We start from the raw sequence: 26,061 nt of genomic DNA, 5'->3' as shown, positions 1-26,061 counted from the left end.
ATTAACTGTAGAAAAGACACCATTGCAACAATGCAATAAAGATTTTAAAAATCCAAGGAAATAATCAGCTGCATCACTGTCACCTTTATCCAATGAACCTTTCATTGCCGCTCCGCGGCACGTGGGATCTTCCCGGACCGGGGCACGAACCCGCGTCCCCTGCATTGGCAGGCGAACTCTCAACCACTGTACCACCAGGGAAGCCCCTTGTTCCATTTTTTAAATGGGGGTATGTGTTTCAGCATATACCTATTAACATACAAGTCCAAATGTCAGACTGATCACTTGTGGCTTTCAGATTATCTGATGGTTCCCTTAGGGTCTCTGTCCTGGGGTAGAAGTGAGGCTGCTGTGACTGGGAAGAGGCTGATTATTTCCCACTGAGCTGAGAGTGAAATTATAATCTGCTTTTAGATCCAGAAGTGAAAAAATCAGCCCAGAAGCTATCATCGTTCAAAACTGCCTTTTAAAATAAACATGTATGAAAATAATGTGATATCTCATGAAATTTGACTTGTAAAAATACCTCATTCTCTCATGACTGTTTTCAAGCTTGCATTTAGAATGTCATTTGCCTTTTCTGCTCTCACATTCCTTTGAGACTGGAGAATCAGTTACCTCAACCTTTTTGGCCTTCCCACATGAAAGATGTATGGCAGATCTGACAAAACCTACAATTTGAAGTCTAAAAATGTATAGCTGTGTCCTCAATACATCTGTCCCAATTTTCTCTGTGGATATCTAGGTTTAATTTTTGTCAGAAGGAGCTTCCTGGCTATTACTGTGGAATATACTACTTTCTCCCTCGGGCCATCCAGACCGCCAGCTTGTCTCCTTCCCCAGCCCACTCACCACCATCCAGGCTCTGCACCCACCTCTGTAGTCCTCACAGGCCCCCTCTGCTGGGGGAGCCACTCTGATCTCTGTCCACCTGGCTGACCTCCTTGCCCTTTAAGAAGACTTAGCTCAAGCTAACACTCAGCCTTCTCACAGCTTAACTGACATGCTCCTGCTTAGAATCCTTACCTTTATCCTGACTTCACATCTCCACAGGACGTGACAATTAACAGTTACTAGAAATAATGTATCTTAAGAAACTATATATATATATATGCATAAAGAAATTTCTGGAAGGGTATATACACCAACACGTTAATGACCATTAACTTTGGGTCATGGGTGCAAAAGGGCAACTTCTATTTATTTTTCTCTTCCTGCTAATCAATGATTCTTTTCCCCTCTCCATTGAATACGTACTGCTTGAGTGACGTTATATATTGCTTGATATGCTAATTAGATGAGCCTTTGCAGGGTAGGGCCAGGCCCGCAAAGGAACCTCGGGATCCTCCAGTCTTTAGTGCTTACTTCTCCTGGAAGGAAATCTCTATGACCTTTCCAGAAAGTCACAGTTTGGGAAATCAGGGTCCAGAGAACACAGTCCACCTGAATCAGTCTGGTTCTGGTCCGGGCTACACCCAGCTGGTGGGGTGGGACACCTGTAGCAACTGAAGCCCGAGACGGTCCCCGTGTGAGTGGGTTCTCCCCCTGCCTGTCGTCTTTGCATGTACCTCGCTGTGTCCTTCTTAGCTGAGCAGTGTCACACCCATTTCAAACTTGCTTCCTGTTATACTGAGAAAACAGAGGCCATTTGAATACAATGGTCTCCCCTTCTCCACACTTTTCTCACTTCTTCAAATGCCTGTGCTTCTCCCGGCTTCTCCTCGGCTGCTCTTTGCTGCAGAGAAACCTTGTCTGACTCTATTCGGCATCACCTCCTGACAATTTTAAGCTCTCCCAGGCCACGGGCACTTTTCCCTTTGTCCCAGTACATTTACATTTCTTCCCCATCTTTTTTTTTTTTTTTTTCCGGTACATGGGCCTCTTGCTGTTGTGGCCTCTCCCGTTGCGGAGCACAGGCTCCGGACGCGCAGGCTCAGCGGCCATGGCTCATGGGCCCAGCCACTCTGCGGCATGTGGGATCCTCCCGGACCGGGGCATGAACCTGTGTCCCCTGCATCGGCAGGCGGACTCTCAACCACTGTGCCACCAGGGAAGCCCCCCATCTTAAAGTCCTCTCTTGACTTAAGTCATCATTTTGCAACTTCTTGAAAAAGGTACGTCCACCAGTTGCCCACATGTCTCAGCCAGAGTCCCCTGCCTGCCTGTCACCTGCCTTCTGCACCTCCTGCCCTTGCTCCGCTTTCCTGAAACAGTCCCAGTGATGTGCTCGTCACCATACTTTCTTTCTCAAGCTTCCTCCTTGACTTTTCTGTGGCATTTGACACCAGTGGTTCCTTCTCTTTAAAGAATCTCCTGACTCTGCCTCCAACGTATTCGTAGTTTTCACTTCTCATGGTGAATGGACTGAGGGGAACAGAAGGAAAACGTTCCTTTCCTCCTTCTAGAAATTCACCCAGGTGGAAAATTAAATAGGAAGGTCATCGTGCTGAATTTCTCCCTGCCGCCAGGCTGTTTCCATCTCCCTGGTTGGTTTCACCTCTTCCCCCTGCCCTCATAGATGGATGTAATTCAGATGCTCCAACAAACATGCACACTGCTTTTCCTAAAACCCATCCATCCTCCCGCCTTCACAGGGCTTCCTGCACAGGGGCAACTCCTGCATCTACATCATGTCTTGACCCCACCTGAGTTCATGCTGAACCTCCAGCTGATTGTCGGACATCTACCTGGATGTCCCATCATCAAGGTTCTGAAGCCAGTTCCTGTTGCTCAAGACGCTTGGAAGCCACCTCAACTCCTGGCCTCCTTCTCCTCCTCCAACACCCAGTCCACCAGGCTGGTCATCCTTTGCGATATCTCCTGCATCTTTTCCATGTTTTTCCATCCACCACTTCCACCCTAGGGTCCTCACCCGGGTACTTCCTCATTCCTTCAGAAATAAATACTGCACAGCTCCTGAGTTTCAAGCGTTGTTAGGAGTGCTGATCAGAGTTACATTGGAGTCCGGTCACTCTGGCTGCTGCGAGAAGAAGAGATTGAACGTGCAGGACAGGAAGTGGGGCATCGGCCAGGAGATTTTGTTCCCCTGAGATGAGACGTGCGTAGACTCCTGTAGCTCTCCTGAGATGCCACCCCCTCCGGGAAGCTTCCACCTTTTCCAATGCTTATAGAGCCTCACTCTCTTCTGAGTCTGCAGTGCTTCTCTTGGCCCTTCCCTTATACAACCCAATATGTCCTTTCCGTATGCAGTGGTTTTTGAGCTTTTTAGAGGGAAGAATCCTTTGAAAACACAAAGAAAACCCATACACCTTGTTCCCAGGAGAATGCATCTCGCGTAATTCCGTACAATTTCAGGGTGTGTATCCATAGGGTCCGTGTTCCCTGGGTTAAGAGCTCCTGCCTCTACAGCCCAGAAGCCTCACATCCTTATATCCCCTCTCTTACTGCACTTCAGTGGACACAGAAGATGCTCCGTATGTATATTTCCATAATGAAATCCTTATTCCTGATAGCAGCCTCTGGAAACCCATGACACTCACTTTTCCATCTGTGTGAAGTAGTGCAACATTTGGTTTGAAATACTCTAAAATTATGTAAGAACGTGGTTGGCTCCACGGTTCAATGTGGAGCACCTCCTTGGGCCAAGGGGCACTGTGGCCAGAACGGCTGGGTGGCACTGCAGACAAACAATAGCTTTTCAAGCTAATCATGCTGCATACGGATAGGTCCAAGGATCTTTCCAGAAGAAGTGAGCACCAAGTCAAGTCATTTTATGGCTGGAGGAAACTTACAGAAGACTCCTTAGCATTCGCGTGAGCACGTGTTATGGGCAGGACAAAACCACTGAAGGTAGTTCCAAATGGTTGAACATATGGAACATTGAAAAACAAGAAAGAGAAAAGAACTGTAGGGATGGATTACAGAGTGCTCTTTTGCTGTATTTTTGTTTCTAAAGCCAACACGAGGCCCAGAGTGAGGCAAATAAAATTATGTTGGTGTTGAAAGCATATTTGCAGAGATTGCTATTGGTCGGCAGAAAATGTCCTTCTGGCACCAGCATCTCTGCTATCAAAGCCCTCGTTTAAGGGGATCTCCTTATCTGCAATCCTCAATACTTTCAGAGAGGGATTTAAAACAAAAGATTTAAAAGAAAGACATTTTTTTCTTACTGTTGAATTCTGAGAATTCTTTATATATTCTAGATACAAATTATTTGTCAGATATATAATTTGAAAATACTTTCTCCTAGTCTATAGCTTGTCTTTTCAGCCTCTTTACAGGGTCTTCTCTCTGTCCATCTTCTCTCTGAAGAAGTCTCTGCCAGGCCCCCCAAGGGATCACTCATTGCCTGCTGCAGCCTTTCGGGTTCCACACACTGCATACCTATCCTGGCCTCCTGTCATCCATGCTCTGAAGTTGTCCTCTGGTTCTGTGGCTTGGAGATTGCCTGGAATACTGCCCCCGCCCAGCCTTCTAATCCACTCACCCTCCAGGCCCCTCCCAACAGCTCCTCCCTGGATATTTATGCTCCTTTGAAAATGCATCCCAGTTCAGCTCCCCCTGTACCCAGTTCAGCTCCCCCCTCTGTCCGGTGCCACGTCTCTCCCTCCCTCCCTTGCACGTGATGTTCCCAAAAAACCACCTGTACGTTCTCCATCTCAGTGTTTCCAGGGAACCCACAGACCACCTATTGCCCTACTCATCTGCCTGCACCCCTAAAATTCTAACTTGTTCCAGAAAAAAAAAACCAAAACCAAAAAGACAGCTCACTTGATACAGTTAATTTTTAAAATCCTCCTCCACCTGGCAAGATAATTTTGAAGCACTGCCTAAGAAAAGGGACAACTGGAAGAATTTCAATTTTATTCTAAGCATCTCTTCCTCTAAATATGCATGAGTGAGTTTGACACTTGCAAATTAAAATTCACTGTTAGTGAAGCTTGTTCCATAAAAATCTGAAACTATCTGCTACACAATCTGGTCTTTGTTGAGTGATAGTGTTTTATTAACTAGCTATTAAATAGTCACTTAATGATGAATGGTTTTGGACAAAAAAGCAAAGTTTGAGTACATCAGCATTTATGAAGTAGCTGAAAATGATGGGGAAAATCCTTCAGGATTACTTAGAAATGAATTTATATGAAAAGTACAGGTCTACACAGGGACAATGTGATTATTAAAATGTGAAATGTTAATCTCTATGAAAACTTGATACAATTAAATGATGTTGGTATGTTTCTTACAGATCAGATTACCTTTTCCATTGACTTTTAAAGTCTTATTCTAAAATCATTTCTAAAGAATCAGGAAGCATTCCTGAGACCAGCTATTCAAATCCTTGTGTGGAAATTAGTATTTTGACCTGTAGAAAAAGACGTCTATTATTCATCCTGGTTAGAGGGTAAGGCAGGAAACAGAGGAAACGAGTTTTGTTTAACTTGCAGATACTGACTCACCCCTAACTCTAACCCCTAACCACAACAGCAGAGCTGTATGGTTATTCTTTGAGTATTTTTATAACAGTTGGTCATCTCTCAATTGCCAGCCCCATATATATAGTCAGAAAACTTGGGAAAGACCTCATATAAAAACATCTGAATATGTCAACTAATCTCCATAAAGGGAAAATAGACTTAAAATATCACAAAGGTAACAAGGTTGAAAGCTTTGTAAGTCCATGAGACAGAGCAAATAGCTGGTCCCGTGGTGGGGCTCCCTGGAAACACTGAGATGGAGAACGTGCAGGTGGTTTGTTGGGAATATCACCTGCAAGGGAGGGCGGGAGAGAAGTGGCACTGGACAGAGGGGGAGCTGAGCTGGACAGAGGGGGGAGCTGAGCTGGACAGAGGGGGAGCTGAACTGGACAGAGGGGGAGCTGAGCTGGACAGAGGGGGAGCTGAACTGGACAGAGGGGGAGCTGAACTGGGTAGAGGGGGAGCTGAACTGGACAGAGGGGGAGCTGAGCTGGACAGAGGGGGAGCTGAACTGGGCAGAGGGGGAGCTGAACTGGACAGAGGGGGAGCTGAACTGGGTAGAGGGGGAGCTGAGCTGGACAGAGGGGGAGCTGAACTGGACAGAGGGGGAGCTGAGCTGGACAGAGGGGGAGCTGAACTGGACAGAGGGGGAGCAGAACTGGGCAGAGGGGGAGCTGAACTGGGATGCAATGGCAAGAGAGTGGTAGCTGATCCCACAGGGAGCCCAGGAGCTAGGAGAACCCTTCAGAGTTGTCCTGGGAGGTGTGGGGCTGGGTCTTTGTACCCTGACGTGACTATCTTTTTTTTTTTCCTAAGATGATGCTATTTCTTCATTTCATTTCATTTATTTATTTGTTTGTTTATTTATTTATTCATTTATTTTTGGCTGCACCGTGCAGGCCTGTGGGATCTCAGTTCCCCGACCAGGGATTGAACCCATGCCCCTGCAGTAGAAGTGCAGACTCTTAACCACTGGACCTCAAGGGAAGGCCCTAATGCGACTGTCCTTGAAGGCCTGTGCCCCGTGGCGGTGGCTCACTTCACTTGAAGCACGCCCCTAGACCCTGAACAGTTCCTGGGGAGGGACTAAGTGTGAGGGGTCAGCACCGCATCCTGGGTAGCTGGGGATTGAGCCCCTTGGTCCTGAAGGGGGCATCAGAGGGGCCCCGTTCAGCATCCACTACAGTGGAGTGGGCTGTTCTCAAAATGAGTGGGGAGGGGTCTCTCTTCTTTTGTCCGCACAGCAAAACAATGGAACACAGTTAGAGAGGGCAGGACAGCAGGGCCAGGTGCTTGATTTCCGCATATCACCGTGCAGGCGTGACCACTGGAGAGGGACCCTCGCCTGCCATGTCGGCCTCAATCAAGCCAAAGGATTTTAAACAAGAGGCTGGCTTTTATCACTTGCATTTTTGTGGACTTTGGGTATGGACATTTTATATTCACCATCACCCCCTCTCCTTTGCTCACAACTTCTGCCTCCTTGGTCCAGTCACTCCTTGACTACAAAGCCTGTCCAATTTCTCTCTCACTGTGATGCGTCCAAAAGTCCCAGATGCATCTACCAGACCCCAGTGAGTTGCTTCTCCCACAGAGAAATTTGCGAGTCTGAGCGTCAGTGGGAATCCTCAGAACATGAGGATCATGGCCACGGCTACCCGAGCTAGAGCTGGGCCTCTGCTTCTGGACAGTCACAGAGGGACACAACCTTTCAGGATCCACTCTGATTCAGATCAGGGTTTTGGTCAGCTGTGAAGCAGTATCTGTCTGGGCCAGCCGCTATAGTGAACATATTCACGTTTTCAGATGATGCTAGCTTTCAGCCTGAATTCCATTTCCCAAAGAAGGAGTTTATGCAGAGAGAACCACCACCCTGGCAGTGGTCTCTCCACATGTTTGAGGGTGAAAAGCCCTCCGATCGCACCCAGGACAGCAACACCCCCCTGCCCGCCCACCACCCAGCAACCCCATTGCACAGGGCATGCCCGGCCCGCAGTGACTCTGGACTCTGCTTTCCTTTGGGTAGTAAGAAACAAGTCCTGTTAAAACAGGTCCAACATGTCTACGTGAAGTGATAAATTGAAATGAACACACTTTGGTGAAAGCAGACGCAATTATTTTGACTTTGTATTGGTGACTTAGTTTGCCAAGAACTGTTACTTATCTCTACCCTTGAGAAAAGATGAGTGGAATCATTTATCTTGAAGAATGAAAATTCAAAGCTATCACATTTGTGAATAATGTAAAGTATCTGAGTTGTTGAAACCACTCCTTATCCTAATAGGTATTTATAAGTCATAGAAAAGATGGCAACTGTTGACCAACATGAAAAAAAAAATGAAGATGTGGTACATATATACAATGGAATATTACTCAGCCATAAAAAGGAACAAAATTGGGTCATTTGTAGAGACGTGGATGGACCTAGATGCTGTCATACAGAGTGAAGTAAGTCAGAAAGAGAAAAACAAGTATCGTATATTAACGCACAAATGTGGGATCTAGAAAAACGGTACAGATGAACTGGTTTGCAGGGCAGAAATAGAGACGCAGATGCAGAGGACAAACGTATGGACACCAAGGGGGGAAAGTGGTGGGTGGTGGTGGTGGTGGGATGAATTGGGAGACTGGGATTGACATAAATACACGAATATGTATAAAATAAATAACAAATAAAAAAAAGTGTCAGCTTTCATAAAAAAAAAAGAGGAAAAAAAAAAAAGTAAAACAGCTGGTGATCTCTCAGCAGAAACTCTACAAGCCAGAAGGGAGTGGCAGGACATAATTAAAGTGATGAAGGAGAGAAACCTGCAACCAAGATTACTCTACCCAGCAAGGATCTCATTCAGATTTGATGGAGAAATTAAAAACTTTACCCACAAGCAAAAGCTGAGAGAGTTCAGCACCACAAAACCAGCTTTACAACAAATGCTAAAGGAACTTCTCTAGGCAAGAAACACAACAGAAGGAATATACCTACAATAACGAACCCAAAGCAATTAAGGAAATGGGAATAGGAACATACATATCAATAATTACCTTAAATGTAAATGGACTAAATGCTCCCACCAAAAGACACAGAGTGGCTGAATGGATACAAAAACAAGACCCATATATATGCTGTCTACAAGAGACCCACTTCAGACCTAGAGACACATACAGATTGAAAGTAAGGGGATGGAAAAAGATATACCATGCAAATGGAAATCAAAAGAAAGCTGGAGTAGCAATTTTTATATCAGACAAAATAGGCTTTAAAATAAAGACTATTAGAAGAGACAAAGAAGGACACTACATAACGATAAAGGGATCGATCCAAGAAGAAGATATAACAATTGTAAATATTTATGCACCCAACATAGGAGCACCTCAATATATAAGGCAAATACTAAGAGCCATAAAAGAGGAAATCGACAGTAACACGATCATAGTAGGGGACTTTAACACCCCACTTTCACCAATGGACAGATCATCCAAAATGAAAATAAGTAAGGAAACACAAGCTTTAAATGATACATTAAACAAGATGGACTTAGTTGATATTTATAGGACATTCCATCCAAAAACAACAGAATACACATTTTTCTCAAGTGCTCATGGAACATTCTCCAGGATAGATCATATCTTGGGTCACAAATCAAGCCTTGGTAAATTTAAGAAAATTGAAATTGTATCAAGTATCTTTTCCGACTACAATGCTACGAGACTAGACATCAATTACAGGAAAAGATCTGTAAAAAATACAAACACATGGAGGCTAAACAATACACTACTCAATAACGAAGTGATCACTGAAGAAATCAAAGAGGAAATTAAAAAATACCTAGAAACAAATGACAATGGAGACACGACGACCCAAAACCTATGGGACGCAGCAAAAGCAGTTCTAAGGGGGAAGTTTATAGCAATACAATCCTACCTTAAGAAACAGGAAACATTTCGAGTAAACAACCTGACCCTGCACCTAAAGCAATTAGAGAAAGAAGAACAAAAAACCCCCAAAGTTAGCAGAAGGAAAGAAATCATAAAGATCAGATCAGAAATAAATGAAAAAGAAATGAAGGAAACGATAGCAAAGATCAACCAAACTAAAAGCTGGTTCTTTGAGAAGATAAACAAAATTGACAAACCATTAGCCAGACTCATCAAGAAAAGAAGGGAGAAGACTCAAATCAATAGAATTAGAAATGAAAAAGGAGAAGTAACAACTGACACTGCAGAAATACAAAAGATCATGAGAGATTACTATAAGCAACTCTATGCCAGTAAAATGGACAACCTGGAAGAAATGGACAAATTCTTAGAAATGCACAACCTACCAAGACTGACTCAGGAAGAAATAGAATATATGAATAGACCAATCACAAGCACTGAAATTGAAACTGTGATTAAAAATCTTCCATCAAACAAAAGCCCAGGACCAGATGGCTTCACAGGCGAATTTTATCAAACATTTAGAGAAGAGCTAACACCCATCCTTCTCAAACTCTTCCAAACAATATCAGAGGAAGGAACACTCCCAAACTCATTCTACGAGGCCACCATCACCTTGATACCAAAACCAGGCAAGGATGTCACAAAGAAAGAAAACTACAGGCCAATATCACTGATGAACATAGATACAAAAATCCTCAACAAAATACTAGCAAACAGAATCCAACAGCACATTAAAAGAATCATACACCATGATCAAGTGGGGTTTATTCCAGGAATGCAAGGATTCTTCAATATACGCAAATCAATCAATGTGATACACCATATTAACAAGTTGAAGGAGAAAAACCATATGATCATCTCAATAGATGCAGAGAAAGCTTTCGACAAAATTCAACACCCATTTATGATAAAAACCCTGCAGAAAGTAGGCATAGAGGGAACTTTCCTCAACATAATAAAGGCCATATATGACAAACCCACAGCCAACATCGTCCTCAATGGTGAAAAACTGAAACCATTTCCACTAAGATCAGGAACAAGACAAGGCTGCCCACTCTCACCACTCTTATTCAACATAGTTTTGGAAGTTTTAGCCACAGCAATCAGAGAAGAAAAGGAAATAAAAGGAATCCAAATTGGAAAAGAAGAAGTAAAGCTGTCACTGTTTGCAGATGACATGATACTATACATAGAGAATCCTAAAGATGCTACCGAAAAACTACTAGAGCTAATCAATGAATTTGGTAAAGTAGCAGGATACAAAATTAATGTACAGAAATCTCTGGCATTCCTGTACACTAATGATGAAAAATCTGAAAATGAAATCCAGAAAACACTCCCATTTACCATTGCAACAAAAAGAATAAAATATCTAGGAATAAACCTACCTAAGGAGACAAAAGACCTGTATGCAGAAAATTATAAGACACTGATGAAAGAAATTAAAGATGATACAAATAGATGGAGAGATATACCATGCTCCTGGATTGGAAGAATCAATATTGTGAAAATGACTCTACTACCCAAAGCAATCTACAGATTCAATGCAATCCCTATCAAACTACCACTGGCATTTTTCACAGAACTAGAACAAAAAATTTCAAAATTTGTTTGGAAAAACAAAAGACCCCGAATAGCCAAAGCAATCTTGAGAACGAAAAACGGAGCTGGAGGAATCAGGCTCCCTGACTTCAGACTATACTACAAAGCTACAGTAATCAAGACAGTGTGGTACTGGCATAAAAACAGAAAGATAGATCAGTGGATCAGGATAGAAAGCCCAGAGATAAACCCATGCACATATGGCCAACTTATCTTTGATAAAGGAGGCAGGAATGTACAGTGGAGAAAGGACAGCCTCTTCAATAAGTGGTGCTGGGAAAACTGGACAGGGACATGTAGAAGTTTGAGATTAGATCATTCCCTAACACCATACACAAAAATAAGCTCAAAATGGATTAAAGACTTCAATGTAAGGCCAGAAACTATCAAACTCTTAGAGGAAAACATAGGTAGAACACTCTATGACATAAATGACAGCAAGATCTTTTTGGACCCACCTCCTAGAGAAATGGAAATAAAAACAAAGATAAACAAATGGGACCTAATGAAACTTCAAAGCTTTTGCACAGCAAAGGAAACCATAAACAAGACCAAAAGACAACCCTCAGAATGGGAGAAAATATTTGCAAATGAAGCAACTGACAAAGGATTAATCTCCAAAATTTATAAACAGCTCATGCAGCTCAATAGCAAAAAAACAAACAACCCAATCCAAAAATGGGCAGAAGACTTAAATAGGCATTTCTCCAAAGAAGATATACAGACTGCCAACAAACACATGAAAGAATGTTCAACATCATTAATCATTAGAGAAATGCAAATCAAAACTACAATGAGATATCATCTCACACCAGTCAGAATGGCCATCATCAAGAAATCTAGAAACAATAAATGCTGGAGAGGGTGTGGAGAAAAGGGAACACTCTTGCACTGCTGGTGGGAATGTGAATTGGTACAGCCACTATGGAGAACAGTATGGAGGTTCCTTAAAAAACTAAAAATAGAACTACCATATGACCCAGCAATCCCACTACTAGGCATATACCCTGAGAAAACCATAATTCAAAAAGAGACATGTACCAAAATGTTCATTGCAGCTCTATTCACAATAGCCCAGAGCTGGAAACAACCTAAGTGTCCATCATCAGATGAATGGATAAAGAAGATGTGGCACATATATACAATGGAATATTACTCAGCCATAAAAAGAAACGAAACTGAGCTATTTGTAATGAGATGGATAGACCTAGAGTCTGTCATACAGAGTGAAGTAAGTCAGAACGAGAAAGACAAATACCGTATGCTAACACATATATATGGAATTTAAGGGGAAAAAAATGTCATGAAGAACCTAGGGGTAAAACGGGAATAAAGACACAGACCTACTTGAGAATGGAACTGAGGATATGGGGAGGGGGAAGGGTAAGCTGTGACAAAGCAAAATAGAGGCATGGACATATATACACTACCAAACGTAAGGTAGATAGATAGTGGGAAGCAGCCGCAGAGCACAGGGAGATCAGCTCGGTGCTTTGTGACCGCCTGGAGGGGTGGGATAGGGAGGGTGGGAGGGAGGGAGATGCATGAGGGAAGGGATGTGGGAACAGATGTATATGTATGACTGATTCACTTTGTTATAAAGCAGAAACTAATAAATAAATAAATAAATAAATAAATACATTGGGGAAAAAAAAAAAGAAAGGTGAAAAAAAAAAAAGAAAAACAGCTGGTACATAGCATGGTTCCCAAGGAAACGAGTGACTACAGTCTCAACAAATTCGAGATTATTCCACGGATTCAAAGCAGAAAAGCAAAAAAATCCCCAATTTCTAAAATTCCAAATACCTTACCTTATTTTTTCCCTTTGTTTCTTTCTTTTCCTTTCCTTTTTTGCCTTTTTCGGGTTTCTCTTCCTTTTTCTTCTTTTTGTTTTTTTCCTCCTCTTCTTGGCTTGCAATAATATCCTCAATAACCTGGTAAAAAACAAAATCATCGTGGCATTTGCATAGAGTTGGATGGAGATGAGGACTATTTTTCCTGTCTGGAAGGAAGTATCTGTGCCAGTGTCCCTCCTCTGCCCTGCTGTGGGCCCACAGACCGAGCCCTCTAGCACCACTGGTCTCCCTCCTGCCATCTGCCTTTCGTTGGATTCATCAGTGCAGGCAGCAGTGGGATCTTGGAGGGCAGATAGAGAGGGAGGGTGGACATTTCTGAACCAATTCCCTGCGGGTTCAGAGCTGCTCTGGCTCCCAGGGGTTCCAGGAGAGGTCTCGGCTCCGTCAGCATCTCAGCCGCAGCCCAAGCGCCGGGCCCACGCACACCTCTTCCCCAAATCCTAGCCAAAAACTCCTGCTGTTTCCTGCTTGGACTCCATATATGATCATGCATCTCTCCTCAGAGTTGGTGTCTTTTACCTGTGATTTAATTTGTATTTCCTACAAAAATCCATTTGTCCTCCTAAAATTTAAAATATTGGTTAAAAAATAGCTGGTTCACATAGGATTAGCGTCACTGGAGAATTAGTGGAAGTCTGTAAAAACTATATAATTCCATTCAATACAGTAGGTATTTACTGAGCTCTCTCCCACTGTGAATTCTGGGAGGTAGGATGGTGACCGTGATGGGACACAAGCCTGTTTGACCCTCGGGCTCTGCTCATCACTGGTCATGTGACTGAGACAAGCAGCATAACCCCTCTGAGCCTCAGTTTGCTCAGCTTTAGAATGAAGTCAACACTTCCATCCACAGCACTAATGATCACCAGGCACGGCTCTAAGAGCTTCACAAAGACGAGCTCAGTTACTGCAGAGCACAGCCCACGGGTGGAAGTGGTTATCGACCTGTTTTATCGATGAGGGAAATGGGGCACAAAGCGTTCAGTCACATGGTCCACCTGCACAGCTAGTAAGTAGCTTGAGCCGGGATTCAAACAGGTGCTAACCAGGATGACCTGCATCATGTAGAAAGTAAAGAGGCAAAAAAGATGCTGAACGACATCTCTAAATTTATCCTTCATTGTGAAACGCATCTAGTGAAACAAAAAAATGATACTTGACGGTTACGGTTTCAGGATACATACATACATAGTCAAAGTGTAAGAAATGTAAGGGAATGATAAACACCAAATTCAGTACAGTGGTTACTTCTGGAGAGCAAGGTATGCACTTAAAAAAAAGGGCTAATATCATTTCACCCCTAGTGTGTTGTACTAAACCATCTTCCTGGGATCAAGCCTACTTTGATTATGCCTTACTGTGATTTACTAAAATGCTGAAGTTTATTTTCTAGTATTGTATTTTTGAATTTATAGCTAGGTTATTTTTAGGAGCTTACTTCATACCTTTAAAAGTGTTCAAAACAGCTTTATCATGAACAAAGCAGACTATTCAGGCACCATCTGGACTTAAAAAAAAAAAAACTATAGTCATGTGTCTAACTCCACACCATCCTGAGGCTCACCCATCCCCTAGGCTCTAATGAAGATTTTTCAGGGGCGGGGGGTGCTCAGCGAGGGGGTACTGGGGAGTTGAGGTGACATATATGTTGTGCACATTATCTGGTAATAAAAAGGGTGTCTTTAGATAGGATTAGAAGTCCCTTGTTATCAGAGGAGTAATGTTTTCCTTGGGGATCAGGCTCACCTTCACTCATAGAACCAAACTGTGGCTGCCAGGACTTTTATGCTCTGGTGCACTTAGGGAAAATGGACATGTTTTGGTTCTCGGAAGTTTGGAAACTTTCAGAAACTTGAATATATATATATACATATGCATCTGAAAAGAGGATAAAATCCTTATTTGTGAAGCATAAAATTCAGTGTATCGATTGCATCAACAGCATTGTTTGTCTCCTCTAGATCTTTACCCAGTTTATTTACTATTTTGAATAGATAAAACGTTTACAACATCCACACTTCAGAAGTTATGAAAGAGCATGTAGTGAAATGTTTCCTCCCCGTTCGTAACTTATCTGACCATTCTCCTACCAAAGGAAATTAAGGTTATTTCCAATCTTTTGCTATTACCCACAAAGCTGCCATGAATCAACGCATGCAAATGTCATTTTGCAAGTGTGCGAGCATACGTGCAGGATAATTCCCACGAGGAGAAACGCTGGATCACATGCACATACATGTATAATACCATCAAACAGCCTCTACCGGGTTCTGCTGATTTACACTTCTGCCAGCGATGCGGGCAACTACGCATTTCCCCACATGCTCACCAACACGGCGCTTATGTTTGCCAGTTGAACGGGTGAAAAATGGCATGTTGTTGTATTTGTTTTGGGGTTTTTTTTTTAGGTGTCAATATGGAACTTATTTTGCTTGTGCTCTTCAACTATAGCAAAACCTCCTAAAATTAGAGGTGCACTTCAGTGCCTATTAACTCAACCATCACGTTTTTGGTAAACTAAGGGGACTGAAGGTCAAATCTGGCCTGCTACCTGTTTTATTTTTCTTTTTGAAAATACATGTATAACTTTATTGAAGCGTATTTTACATTTACCCATTTCAAGTGTATAATTCAATCATTTTTTAGTAAATTTATCAAGTTGTGCAACCATCACCAAAAATCAGTTTTAGCACACTTCCATCACCCCACTAAGATCCCCTCATGTCCATTAATTGTTAATCTGTCTTCCTTCTCCTGCCCTTCTCCCCAGGCTCTAATCAACTTTCTGCTTCTATAGATCTACTCTTTTTGGACATTTCATATAAACAGAATTGTATACTATGTGGTCTCTCATGTCTGGCTTCTTTCACTGTGCATCATGCTTTTGAGCTTCACCCAAGTTATACCATGTATAAATCGTTTGTTCCTTTTTTATTGCTGAATAATATTCAATTGCATGGATATACCACATTTCACCTACCCATTCACCAACTGATGGATATTTAGGTTGTTTCAAAATTTTGGCTATTATGAGTAATGCTCCTACAAATATTCACATACAATTTTTTTTTGCATGGACATATGTTTTCATTTCTCTTGGATAAAGTCCTAAGAGTGGAAGTGCTGAGTCATTTGGTAAATTTATATTTAACTTTTAAAAAATTGACAAACTGGTTTTCCAATGTGGCTGCACCACTTTACATCCCCACTGGCCATGTAGGGGGATTGCCTCTTCTCTACATCCTCAACATTTGTTATTGTCTTTTTTTTTTTTTAATTACAGCCATCCTAGTGGTTGTGAAATGGTACCTTATTATAGTTTTAATTTTCATCTTCCTAATGACTAATGGTGTTGAGCATCCTTCCATGTGCCTATTAGCTATTCATATATATTCCTTTGTGAATTGTCTATTCGAGTCTTTTGCTCATTTTTTGATTGGATTGTTTGTCTTATTATTGAGATGTACGAGTTCTTTGTACATTCTGGATACAAATCCTTTATCAAGTATAAGTTTTCAAATATCTTCTTCCAGTCTGTTCTTGTATTTGCATTTTCTTAATGGCATCTTTTGAAGTCCCAAAGTTTTGAATTTTGATGAGGTTTAATCTGTCAATTTTGTCTGTCAGTGTAGCTTTAATTTGCATTTCTCTTATACGTGTGAGGTTGGTTGTCTTTTCATATGTTGAACATCTTTTATTATGTTTCAAATCCATTTAGATTTTCATTTCTGAGAACTGTTCATATCCTTTGGCTTTAAAAATATTGGGTTATTGAGTTTTTTCTTATAGAGCTGTAGGAGCTCTTTATATATTAGAAAAATGATCTCTTACCTGTGATATTCATTACAAATAATTCTTGCAGTGTGTCATCTGTCGTTTGACTTTACTTGGGGTCAGTTTTGCCATGCAGGTTAAAAAAATTTTTTAACGTAGTTTAATTTATGTTTTTTTTCTTCTATGACTCCTGGGTTGTGCGACAGAGGTAAAAAGGTCTTTCCCACTCTGAGGTTATGACATATTTCTTTGTTGGCTGCTTCTAGTCCTTTTGTGTTTTTGTTTTGTTTGACATTTAAACCTTTGATACATTTGGAATCATTCTGGGCTAAAGTATCAAGAGATAGAGATTAATTTTCTTCTTTTCCAGTTGACAACCTGGTTACTATAATACCATTCATTAAATGGTCTTTTTCTTTTCCTTCTACAAGAAAGATGAGATGCTTCTTTATTATATACTAAATTTCCATGTGTATTTGGATATATTTCTTGATTTTCTATTCTTTTTCATTTAGTCATTTGCCTATATCAATGGGCTCTTTAAAACATGTTTTAATATCTGGCAGGGCTGGTTCCTCCTCATTACCCTTCATTCTCAGAATTTTACTAGTTATTCCTGGTTATTTACTTTCTACCTAAAGTTTAGAATCAAATTAGTCACCCTCTGCATGCCCTGACTCCCCACTCCAACAAAATGCTATTGGTATTTTTATTTGGATCGTACTACATGTATAGATGATGTTTGGGAGTGCTGAAGTATTTATAACATTGAGTATTCCTACCTAAGAACAGAATATGCTTTTCTATCTGCTCATTTTCATTCTTCAGAATTTTTTTTTTTTTTTCTGTATGCGGGCCTCTCACTGTTGTGGCCTCTCCTGTTGTGGAGCACAGGCTCCGCGGCCATGGCTCACGGGCCCAGCCGCTCCACGGCATGTGGGATCCTCCCAGACCGGGGAACGAACACGTGTCCCCTGCATCAGCAGGCTGACTCCCAACCACTGCGCCACCAGGGAAGCCCCTTCAGAATGTTTTAAGCTTTTCTTCCCATAGAACACACATTTATTATTAAATTTATTCCTGGATATTTTATCTTCGTGCCATTGTTGCCATTGTAAATGGACTCTTTTATTATATTTTCTATGTAGCTGCTGTTTGAACATAGAAAAGCTTTCTCTTTCTGCATATTAATTTTGTAACTCCCCATCTTACTTCTCATATTGTTTAAGGTGTTTTTCAGTTTATCTCTTTGCTTTTCTAAGTACAGAACATATCTGCAATAAGTGACGATTTCCCCTCTTCCATTCCAATTCTCTATCTCTACATTCTTTCTCTTGTGTAATAGTGTTCAATAGATCCTGTGGGTCAATGGAGATAATGGCTACCCTTGTATTTTTCATGACACCAGTGGAAATGTTTCCTGTGAATTTCATTAAGCATGATATTAACTTTTGAACTAAGAAATATTTTGTCATGTTGAAGAAGTATCCATATATTCCACTTTTTGTTTTATTTTTTAATATCAAGAAAGGGAGTTGAATTTGTAAAATGCCCTTTCAGCATCCACAGTGATGAGCTTATGGTTCTCCCTTTTGGATCTCTTTATATGATGCAATGTATTCACAGAACATCCAAAACACAACAGTGCTTGCGTTCGGGAATAAACACCACTTGATTGTAGTGTTTCGCTAATATTTCACTTTGAAGTTTTGCATTTATACTCATAAGGAAGATTGATCTGAGGTTCTATTTGTATTCCATCTTTTGGGGGGCTTGGCATCAATGTGATTATGCTCACTTCAGAAAAAGTATTTGCACTGTTTTGTCTTTACAAATATAAAGTTGACTGTTTACGTGTATGTTACAATGATTATGTTTGGTCTATCTCTTCTGCCTCCACCCCTCCCCTTCCTCCTTCTCCTCTTCCTTTCTTCCTCTCCCTCCTCCTCCCTCTCCTCCCATTAGTAACAACTGCTAAGACTTTCTGAATGATTTCAGGGTGCCAAGGTCTGTTCTGAGTACATTACATGTACCATCTCATCTAATTATTGCATCGGCCCAGGGAGGCAGGTGTTTTTAGCATCTCCATCCGCAGACAAGAAAACTGAGATGCAGAGGGGAAGTCGCCTGCCTAAGGCTGCAGACCTAGTGGAACTCGGATTCTTCACCACAATGCTGTCCTGACTCTTCAATCATCTGCCTTTTAAAGTCATGTTGTTTTGTGGCTCCCTTTGTTTGATTTTAGTGTACGTATTAACCAGACGTCTTCAGTTTTCTTTTGCTTTTAGTTTGACTGGACGTTAACTCTACTTTTGAGAGTTTCTGATGGACAGTTTAGACATTCCACCAACATTCTTAATTCTATAATTGTTACCTTTAAAAACTAACATGAAACATGTCTGGCTGCCTGTCATGGGCTTTCAAGACACAACTTGTGCCGGATGATTTAGCTGGAGGGACAAGACCTAAACATGTAAAAAAGTGAAATAACATCACATCAAAATGGCAGTCACTCAAGGGAGGGCTCGAACTGTCAACAAGAGGGTGGTTATTAAGTGGTCACACAGCTCAGGGGAGAAGGACAGGAGGGTGGAGAGAAGGCTTTGGGAGCTGATGTTGGCTTTTGACAGGGAGTTGGGAGAAGAGCTCTTCCCCTTGATCCTGAGGGCTCAGGTGGGGAAGCAGAGGAAGCCAGGGATGCTGACTGTGGGGTCAGCAGTGCTGACAAAACCTCATCTACCGCATGGTTTTTACTGCTGCTTAGTTAGTGTTTCACGTTACTTAACTAATTCCCTAGTAACGAACATTAGCCTGTTTCTTCTCTGTCAATGCTGTGAACAGTGCAGACAAGAACAGCTGTTTCAGTCACCTATGGCAAGTATCAGCAAACCACATCACATGGGCCAAATCTGGCCTGCTGTCCATGTTTGTAAATAAAACTTTATTGGAACACAGCCATGCCCATTCATTTACATATTGTCTGTGCTTTCATGTTATAATAGCAGAGTTGAGTAGTTGCAGCAGAGACTCTATGTTCAACAAATATTTACTATTTTGCTGCTAATGGAAAAAGTCTGTTGTTGCCCATCTATGGCAACTTGTTTTTATTTTTTCCTTAGTATAAATTCCTTGAAGAGCATTTATGGGTTAAAGGGTATACACAGTAAATATTTTGATATTTACTTGGTCCATGGCCCTCAAAAAATGTCATGCTAATTTATGTATCCAGCCACAATGTGCGAGAGTGACTTTTTTCCACACGCTCACCAACTCCAATTATTATCACAAGTTAAAAATTTTAGCCATCCTATAGGTGAAAAGAGATACAGTAACATTATATTTAAATTTCTTTCCTAGTGAGTTAAAAAATTTTTTAATTACTTTAATATTTTTTGCCTTCTCTACTGAGGTGTTCAGATTTTTCTTATTACTTTCTAAGAACTCTACATATGAAAGATACCTAACGTCAGCTACGTTGCTAATATTTTCTCCATTTTATCATATGATTTTAATTTATGATATTTTTTGCTATTTAAGTTTCATTTATTCAGAGATACCAGCTTATTCTCTTTATGATTTCTGCCTATGGTGATATACTTATAAAATTACTCCCCATTATTATTAAATATCAAACAATTTCTACTGGTAATTTGTGGTTTAATATTTTACATGTAAATACTTAATGCATCTGAAATTTATTTTGTATATTAAGGGAGGTAAAGATCAACTAATTTTCTCAAATGGAGAGCCAGTTGTCCCAATATTATTTATTGCATAGTTCATCCTTCTCCACTTAGGTCATGATTATATTTCTCAGTTCCAACTAGTACCTGAATCAATTTCTGAGCACACTATCCTGAAGTCAGATTATCTGGGTTTGAATCTCAGCTCCCCAACTTATTAACTGTGAATCTGGCCAAATGGCTTGATCTTCGTGGGTTAGGAGGATTGAATGAGTTCATTTACATAATGTTCTTTGCATAGGACCCGGCACAGAATATTTGTCCAATAAATGCTGCACATGACGTACTATTTTTGTTATTGCTATTATTTGTCTATTCCTCTCCCAGTACGGTGATGGCTCAATTACTTTATAATTTGATTTATACCAAGTAGGGCAAGTTCCCTTGATTACAGTTCTTTTTCATAAACTTTTTGGATATTGTCACGCATTCATTCTTCTCTATAAACTTGAGAATAATTTTGTCAATAAAAAATTGTTTTGATTTTATTGGAATTGCACTAACTACATAAACAATGGAAAGATAATGTGTATTTGTATTTTATTGAATCTTTCTATCCATAGAAACAAACCATCAGTCTATTTATTCATGTCTTCTTTCATTTTCTTCAGTGAATTTTGTCTGTATAATTCTGTACAATTCTGCATAATATGTCAATATAATTTTTTGATAAGTTTGTGTTTTCTAGGAATATAATCACATAATCTGAAAACAATAATAAAATCGTCACTTTTAAAATATCTGTAACTTCTTTTCTTTTTCTTATATTATTGCATTTGTTAGAACTTCCAGAGAGTATTAACTAATCGTGCTGATAGCAATTATTCTTTTCTTGAGTTTCACTTTTAATGGTCATGCTTCTAAACGTTTCACTGTTGAGTAATGCACATCTTCTCTTGGTTTCTATGATAAATACTCTGAGGTTAAGAAGAGTTTTCCTATTTCTGGTTTATTAAGGCATTTCCAAAAGCAGCTTTGGATGTCAATCATCAAATGCCACTAGAGCATCTACAGAGATGGTCCAAGGGTGTTTCTCTTGAAGAACATTAATATGGCAAAGAGCTGAGTCTTGACAGGCAAGCAGGAGCTAAGCAGAGGAAGACAGGCAGAAGGCATCCTGGAGTGAGGGGAGAGCATGAGATGCACGAAGGCACTAAAGGTGCAGCAGCATGAGTGGCGAGGAGGACGGGCAAGTGGACCACTGGAGTTGATGGTGTGAAGATGGGGTGAAGGGGACAGGAAATGATACTGGGAGGCAAGCAGGGACCAGAACGTAAAGGGTTCCTGAAATCGGGCTGCTCATCACTGACTAAGAAGATGAGACTCATGTGTTGTCACATCGCTTTCAAAGACAGGAGAAAGCAGGAATTCACCTAAAAAATTTTGAAAGTACATTAACTGATAAACAACAAAAGTACTTCCAGGTAAACATCTCTAGGGAAATAACCAAGACCTAATAACACTGCAAAAGTCATTATCTCTAAAGTTTAAAGAAATGCGATTATGATATATTTACATTTTATTTCTCACGCATACTTGTACCTGTTGTCGTGTCTTGTTGGAAAAAATAATAGCTGAACCTCCTTCTTCTTCTTTAGGGTAGTCGGGAAATGTGCCCATTAAGTTCCTGAGGAGGAAAAAAGGCAGAATGAACATCCATGAGCACAGCCCTCTCTGCTGCATTCCCCACTAGCTGGCTCTGGTCAAGTTCACTGCAATGAGTGATAGTTATTAGGAGAGGAGCTCCCTGCCAGTTGCTGGCCGGACTTCCGGTCTCTAAGAAGCAGAAGGACCTGGTGACATTCAGGAACAGGTTTCCTTCCTCAAGGCAGTTGTGACTGTGAGACAGACACACCTCTCTTTGAAGCAGATTGTAATTTTCTGCCTTTTTTTTTCTTTTTTTAATTACTGAGATACTCTGTGCTTGGGTTAAAAATGAAAAGACAGGGGGCTTCCCTGGTGGCGCAGAGGTTCAGAGTCCGCCTGCCGATGCAGGGGACACGGGTTCATGCCCCGGTCCGGGAAGATCCCACATGCCATGGAGCGGCTGGGCCCGTGAGCCATGGCCGCTGAGCCTGCGCGACCAGAGCCTGTGCTCCGCAACGGGAGAGGCCACAGCAGTGAGAGGCCCGTGTACCGCAAAAAAAAAAAAAGACAGAAGCACAAACTATTTCTTCCTGTTTGAAATTTAGGATAAACACAGGATTTTAACATAAAACAGAAGCATGGCATTGTTCGAATTACAGATTTAGGACTAGTACATGAAATACGCATGCATGCTTTAGATTTTAGCGAGTCTAAGGCTCCATATGTTGAGTTCCGAATAGTAATTTTTTTTCTGTAACCATATAGTTTCTATGTTTTAAAATGCAGACTTTGAAATTTAATGTTGAGGGATTTCAGAAGGGAAATGAAGTTAATTTTTCCAAGAGAAACTGACTTGGATACGAGTGTTATATTTATTCCATATATAGAAAGAAAAAACAACCAAGTTAGTTCCATTAATCCACAGAAGAACAGAATCTGAGCGTTAGAGGAGATGCCCATGCTCCAGATGACTCTGTAACAGCGGTTCTCAAACTTCTGGCCTTAGTTGCTCTTGACACCCTTGATGAGTTTTGATGATCCCCAAAAGCTTTTGTTTATATGAGTTCTAGCTATTGATATTTACTGTATTAAACATTAAACCTGACACATTTCTAAAATATGCATTTTTCATTAAAAAATAACAATAATAAGCCCATTATGTGTTCACATAAACAACATTTTTAATGAAGAATGTATTTCCCAGAACAAAACAAATTAGTGAGAACAGTGTTACTGTTCTGGCTTAATGGAAGTTAGCAGGATGCTTATATCTGTTTCTGTATTCAATCTGTTACAGTATGTTGTTTTGGTTGAAGTACAGAAAGAAAATCTGGCCTCACACGGCTGTGTAATTGGAAAAGAGAGGAGAGTTTTAATAGCCTTTTAGATAGCTGTGAGTATTCTGCTTTGATTCTACACCACAACTCGACAAGTGGTAGCTTCCTAAAGGCTGGTGGTGATGTGGAATCTGAAAGCATATCAAGAACTTTCCCTTCCCTGTCACATCAAAATCCATGTGCCTTGTGCACTGAATAGATCTTTCACCCCAAAATGACTTTGTAACATCTTGGTCATTTCAAAACTAATGATTCATTGACTTATGTGGATCTTCCCAATGCTTACACATTTCACCGTACCAAAAATCATGTTCATTCATTAATAACGCCACCAATCTCATACCCCAAAGCTAAGTAACGAGAAGCTCTCAGACTCACAGAGGTGACTCCAAGATTTCCAAAATTGTAATTTTCGCTAGAAAGCTTGAATTTTATTATTAGCAGCAAATGCCCTCAGTTGTTTTCCTTCACACTCACTTGGTTCATTTTTGAGAAAATGTTGCCCCAAACCTGAGTCTGAATAGCCAGAGCATCAGTCGTTTTCTCAAGGAAAAATGAGGTTCCAGAAAAAGTGTCTGGTTCAGTCTGAAGCTGCACAGGTGGCAGGTGCCCATCCTGAGCGGCCCTCATACTTTGGGCTGCAGCAGAAGGCAGCCACCTGACCGCCAGGTTCCTCACGTACAATCTTGAAAAGTTATGTATTTAAGGGTTGAGTCTTACAATTATTGTTTACGGTGTCCTCAAGGATATGTTAAAGGAACTTTTTAAAAAGGCAGCTGCATGACAGTGAAGACTGCGATGAGTCTGAATTGGGTCTGAATTGGGGCCACTGCCTTGGGTAGAGGTCGGCAGCCAGCACCTCCCTAACCGTCCCCACCACAGGGCTTTGGCCGCATCCCTTTCATAGACTGCTTCTCAAACATCTTAGGACAGTTACATCACTGTCTGGACAAAAATCTCTCAGGTCTCTTGAAACTTTCCTATGGGCTCATTCAGCAGGCATGTGACTCACATTGCTTTGAAAGGAACTGAACACAGTGCACTGCCTGGGGTGGGGGTGGGGTTCTATGGACATATGCACCAGCAGTGGGGACGTCGGGTGGTCACACACTACGTGTGCCATTCTGTCAATGGAGCTACCATGACTGCAGCTACTTGAGCGGCCTCATGCACTCATCCATCCATCCATCCATCCATCCATCCATCCTTCCTTCTAGGCATCCATCCATTCATGCACATAGTCAATCAACAAACATCTATTTAGTACCAACTAGATTCTGGATGTTGCAATGGAAGACAGTGATCTGAAGGTTAAAAGATATCAGACCTTGTCCTCATGCAGCTCACACTCCACAACCACAGGGCTGATGCATAGATTTGGCCCCAGACCCTGCTTGTCTACAAGACTCGTATCTCAAACCTTGTTAACTTGCCTGACCGAGTTCTGTCTTATCTGTGCATCATTCAGCCTACACGATCTTGGGTAAAAACCAGGAATACAATTGAATTAAAAGTTAGAGCACTTTTCCTTCTTCACACCCACTCACCTTATTCCTTTGACGACCAACTTCACAAGCAATTCCATTGTAAAGTGTTATTGTTTCATTGTAAAGTTTGAGTGTTTTTGAGGACTCAAAACAAACGTAGAAACTTATATAAATTAAAACCAAAAAGGATTTACATGTGCCATTACTAAAATGGAACTCTTATTAGCTATGTTACGCATCAATCGTCAGAGTAAGATTTGATAATTTTATATTTTTCAGAGTACTTTTTGCAAATATACTATCAAATATATTTATTTCTAATAGATAAATGAACGTATTTAGTTTTTTAGTGACAGTTTAAATATTTAATCATAATTTAAAATTGAATGCCTTATCCTTAAAGAATGTAAGCACTGTTGTCAGGCACACATTTAAAAGATATCTTTTAAAATTTGTATGTAGAAAATGACAGCCTAACCTGACAGCTCTTTATCTCACACACACACTTTCTCTGTTCTCACGACACCCCACGCCCCGCTCTGTGGCAAGGGGACCTCTGTTCCCACAGCCACTGCACCCCTGCTTTGTGATGTCCAAGGCTGCCCGGGGTTTGCACTGAGACTCCGTCACTTAGAGCACGCTGGGAGAAAACAGTTTTCGAATTCTGTTTCACGTTTCCTTGACTGCCGGCTTTTCACCACCACATTCTCAGTTGTGCTCTGGGGCAGAGATGGGACACGGCCTTCCCTCTCCCGAATAACGATGCTCAGAACCCAGACACAGTCAGCTCCTCTCTTGCTCAGCATAAGGAAGCTGCAAGGTGACGAGCGTGTTAGCACTTGGAACTCAGCACAGTGTGAAGCTGGAGAGCTCCGGGCACAGATGACTTATACTTGGAGACGAGTGACCAGAAATACTATTTTGGCTCCCACGATGTTTCAGGTGCAAATAGCCGGGGGGCTGACCGCATCGACCACAGGTGACAGCCCGTGTGGGGACCTCTAGGGGAGCAGCCGAAGACCCCTAACGACATGGTGTCAGGAAAGATTCAAAGTGGAAACAGTCTGGTTTATGTTTGCTGGGAGACCCGGGGTGTCTGTTCAGGCCCATCAAACCCGCCATGGAGCTCAGGGCTGGCACATCATGTGAACATGGATGTTATTCAAACAACTGGAATTGCAGAGTGATGGGGTCTCGGCCCAGAGGGGATCCTTCCCCTTCCCCGCCGCGCCCCCCAACCAGGGCTCTGCCCAACTGCAGCGGGGTGGAGGAGAGGGAAGCTGCCATCAGACGGGGACGATGGT

At 41.4% G+C, this 26,061-nt stretch overlaps 1 protein-coding gene across 1 annotated transcript in view; it reads right to left on the bottom strand.

Moving 5' to 3' along the window:
- Window positions 1–26,061, bottom strand: part of DRC11 (dynein regulatory complex subunit 11) — a gene marked incomplete at its 5' end in the record, with an annotated part of 169,612 nt that overhangs the window by 85,800 nt on the left and 57,751 nt on the right. Inside the window, 2 exons of the mRNA XM_079710231.1 lie at window positions 12,785–12,907; window positions 21,889–21,973. Of these exons, the coding sequence (XP_079566357.1) occupies window positions 12,785–12,907; window positions 21,889–21,973 (208 nt within the window). The remainder of the gene's footprint in view (window positions 1–12,784; window positions 12,908–21,888; window positions 21,974–26,061) is intronic.

The sequence above is a fragment of the Hyperoodon ampullatus genome, assembly GCF_949752795.1.
Source record: "Hyperoodon ampullatus genome assembly, chromosome: 8".
Taxonomy (NCBI): domain Eukaryota; kingdom Metazoa; phylum Chordata; class Mammalia; order Artiodactyla; family Ziphiidae; genus Hyperoodon; species Hyperoodon ampullatus.
The sequence above is the reverse complement of the archived record's forward strand: the minus strand, read 5'-3'. Positions and strand labels throughout refer to the sequence as shown.